The sequence below is a fragment of the Procambarus clarkii genome, chromosome 43, assembly GCF_040958095.1.
Source record: "Procambarus clarkii isolate CNS0578487 chromosome 43, FALCON_Pclarkii_2.0, whole genome shotgun sequence".
NCBI classification, from domain to species: domain Eukaryota; kingdom Metazoa; phylum Arthropoda; class Malacostraca; order Decapoda; family Cambaridae; genus Procambarus; species Procambarus clarkii.
In genome coordinates, this window is record NC_091192.1 from 560,902 (window position 1) to 565,000 (window position 4,099).

The window sequence follows — 4,099 nt, forward strand, 5'->3', positions numbered from 1 at the left end:
TAACACAGCATCAACATGGGTTCAGGGATGGCAGGTCCTGCCTCACAGGGTTACTTGAATTCTACGACCAGGCAAGAAAGAGAAGGGTGGGCAGACTGCATATTTTTGGATTGTCAGAAAGCCTTTGATACAGTGCCACACAAAAGGCTAGTGCGAAAGTTGGAGATGCAGGCTGGAGTGAGAGGGAAAGTACTCCGGTGGATAGAGGAATACCTAAGCAACAGGAGACAACGAGTCTGTGTGAGGGGTGAGGTCTCAGATTGGCGAGACGTCACAAGTGGAGTCCCGCAGGGGTCAGTCCTTGGACCTATACTGTTTCTGGTATATGTAAATGATCTCCCAGAGGGTATAGATTCGTTCCTCTCAATGTTTGCCGACGATGCAAAAATTATGAGGAGGATTGAAACAGAGGATGATAGTAGGAGGCTACAAGATGACCTGGATAGACTGAGTGAATGGTCCAACAAATGGCTGTTGAAGTTCAACCCGAGTAAATGCAAAGTAATGAAACTAGGCAGTGGAAACAGGAGGCCAGGCACAGGATACAGAATAGGAGATGAAGTACTTAATGAAACAGACAGAGAGAAAGATCTAGGAGTTGATATCACACCAAACCTGTCTCCTGAAGCCCACATAAAGAGAATAACGTCTGCGGCATATGCGAGGCTGGCTAACATCAGAACGGCGTTCAGGAACCTGTGTAAGGAATCATTCAGAATCTTGTACACCACATATGTAAGACCAATCCTGGAGTATGCGGCCCCAGCATGGAGCCCTACCTTGTCAAGCACAAGACGAAGCTGGAAAAAGTCCAAAGGTATGCTACTAGACTAGTCCCAGAACTAAGAGGCATGAGTTATGAGGAAAGGCTACGGGAAATGCACCTCACGACACTGGAAGACAGAAGAGTAAGGGGGGACATGATCACAACCTACAAAATCCTCGGGAATCGACCGGGTAAACAAGGATGAACTATTCAACACTGGTGGGACGCGAACAAGGGGACACAGGTGGAAGCTGAGTACCCAAATGAGCCACAGAGACGTTAGAAAGAACTTTTTCAGTGTCAGAGTAGTTAGTAAATGGAATGCATTAGGAAGTGATGTGGTGGAGGCTGACTCCATACACAGTTTCAAATGTAGATATGATAGAGCCCAATAGGCTCAGGAATCTGTACACCAGTTGATTGACGGTTGAGAGGCAGGAACAAAGAGCCAGAGCTCAACCCCTGCAAGCACAATTAGGTGAGTACACACACACACACACACTCCCATCCCGGTCCCTCCCTGCTTCCCTGCTTCAGGGGAAGCAATAGGATCTGAGAAAGGACAGAAGAGAGTCAGTTTCAGGGTGATGTACTCGAACGCAGATGGGATCACAAGCAAGGCAAGTGAACTACGGGAAAGAACACAAGAAGTGAACCCAGATGTAATCAGACTCGCAGAAACAAAACTCTCAGGCATCATAACGAATTCGGTGTTTTCCCAGGACTACACTGTAATAAGGAAAGAGAGAGGGAAGGATGGGGAGGTGGAGTGGCCCTACTCATGAGAAAGGAATGGAGTTTCAAGGATATGGTCATCCCGGGCTGCGAGGGATTCTGCAGAGACTACATAACAGGCACCATGACAATGGGAGAGCCAAAAGTAGTAGTAGCAGTGATATATAACCCTCTACCAAATAACAGAAGACCAAGGCAAGATGGTCTTGCCTTGGTCAAGGCAAGACCAAAACAAACCTAGACAAGAAATAAAACAACAACATGGCAGTTAACACTGTAATTGAGAGGGCAGCCTCTGCTGCCTGTAGAAATAGATCCCATCTGCTCATCATGGGGGACTTCAATCATGGAAGGATAGACTGGGAGAACAAGGAACTGCATGGAGCAGAGGATACATGGAGAGCTAAACTAATGGAGGTGGCGACAAGAAACTTTCTAAGCCAACATTGCAGGGAACCCACTAGGATGAGAGGAAATGATGAACCAGTGAGACTTGACCTGGTCTTCACTCTGAACGACTCAGACATAAGGGAAATCGGCTTTGAGGCCCCAGTAGGAATGAGCGACCACAGTGTACTGGCGTTTGAGTATCTGGTTGAGGAAGGATTATTGAACTCGAGGAGGGGTACTAAAAACAAAAGGCTGGCATTCCGAAAGGGAAACTATGAGGAGATAAGAAAATTCCCAACAGATATAACATGGGAAACAGAACGCAGGGGAAAGATGGCTCAAGATGGATTTCATCACGCAGAACTGCAAGGAGGCAGCAAACAAGTTTGCCCCAGTTCAAGAGGAAAACATTGATATGAAGATGAGAAACCCATGGTTCAATCAGAGATGTAGGCTAGCTAAGCAGCAAAGTAAAAGGGCATGGAGAAACTATAGGAATAACAGGACACTTGAGAGCAGAGAAAGATACCAGTGTCAGGAATAAATATGTCAGGATGAGAAGAGAGGCAGAAAAACAATACGAAAATGACATCGCAAGCAAGGCAAAGACTCAACCTAAATTGCTGCACAGTCACATCAGGAGAACAACAACAGTAAAGGAATAGATAATGAAAATAAGGATAGGGACAGAAGGATTCACTACAAACGACAAGTGTGAGGAACTGAATAAGAAATTCCAGGAGGTCTTCACCTTAGAGCAAGGAGAAATTCCAGGGATAAGAGAGAGAATAGTTAACCAGGAACCACTGGAAGAGTTTAAGATTACCAATGGGGAAGTAACGAAGTGTTTACAAGAGTTGGATGTGACAAAGGCTTTAGGCCCAGATGGAATCTCCCCTTGGATCCTAAAGGAAAGAGCAGAAGCACTGTGCCTGCCACTCTCCATAGTGTATAACAAATCCCTGGCAACAGGGGGAACTGTCAGAAATTTGTAAAGCAGCTAATGTAGTTCCGATATACAAGAAAAGGGATCGACAGGAGGCACTGAACTACAGCCTAGCGTCCCTAACCTGCATACCATGCAAGCTGATGGAGAAGATTGTGCGAAGAAAACTAGTGGAACATCTGGAGTGAATGAACTTTGTAACCCAGCATCGACATGGGTTCAGGGATGGCAGGTCCTGCCTCACAGGGCTAATTGACTTCTATGGCCAGGCAACAAAAATCAGTCAAGAAAGAGAAGGGTGGGCAGACTGCATATTTTTTTGATTGTCAGAAAGCCTTTGATTCTGTACCACACAAGAGGCTAGTGAAAAAGCTGGAGATGCAGGCTGGAGTGAAAGGGAAGGTACTCCATTGGATAAGGGAGTACCTAAGCAACAGAAAACATCGAGTTACTGTGAGGGGTGAGGTCTCAGATTGGCGTGACGTCACAAGTGGAGTCCCGTAGGGGTCAGTCCTTGGACCTATACTGTTTCTGATATATGTAAATGATCTCCCAGAGGGCATAGAATCGTTTCTCTCAATGTTTGCTGATAATGCAAAAATTATGAGGCGGATTGAAACAGAGGATGATAGTAGGAGGCTACAGGACGACCTAGACAGACTGAATGAATGGTCCAACAAATGGCAGCTAAAGTTTAACCCGAGTAAATGCAAAGTAACGAAACTAGGCGGTGGAAACAGGAGGCCAGACACAGGATACAGAATAGAAGATGAAGGACTTAATGAAACGGAAAGAGAGAAAGATCTAGGAGTTGATATCACACCAAGCCTGTCTCCTGAAGCCCACATCAAAAAAAAATTACGTCTTTGGCATATGCGAGGCTGGCTAACATCAGACCAGCCTTCAGGAACCTGTGTAAGGAATCATTCAGAACCTGAATGTACACCACATACGTAAGACCAATCCTGAAGTATGCGGCCCCAGCATGGAGCCCGTACCTTGTTAAGCATAAAACGAAGCTGGAAAAAGTTCAGAGGTATCCCACTAGACTAGTCCCAGAACTAAGAGGCATGAGTTACGAGGAAAGGCTGCGGGACCTGCGGGACCACCTTACGACACTGGAAGACAGAAGAGTGAGGGGGAGACATGATCACTACCTACAAAGTCCTCAGGGAAATTGAGAGGGTAGACAAGGATAAACTATTCAACACTTGTGGTACGCGAACAAGTGGACACGGGTGGAAACTGAGTGCCCAAATGAG

The 4,099-nt window shown here is 46.1% G+C and overlaps 1 protein-coding gene across 1 annotated transcript in view; it reads left to right on the plus strand.

Moving 5' to 3' along the window:
- Positions 1–2,234: 2,234 nt before the first annotated feature.
- The window catches only part of LOC138350041 (mucin-2-like), a 9,031-nt gene continuing 7,166 nt past the window's right edge, over positions 2,235–4,099 (plus strand). Inside the window, exon 1 of the mRNA XM_069300322.1 lies at positions 2,235–2,361. Within this exon, the coding sequence (XP_069156423.1) occupies positions 2,235–2,361 (127 nt within the window). The remainder of the gene's footprint in view (positions 2,362–4,099) is intronic.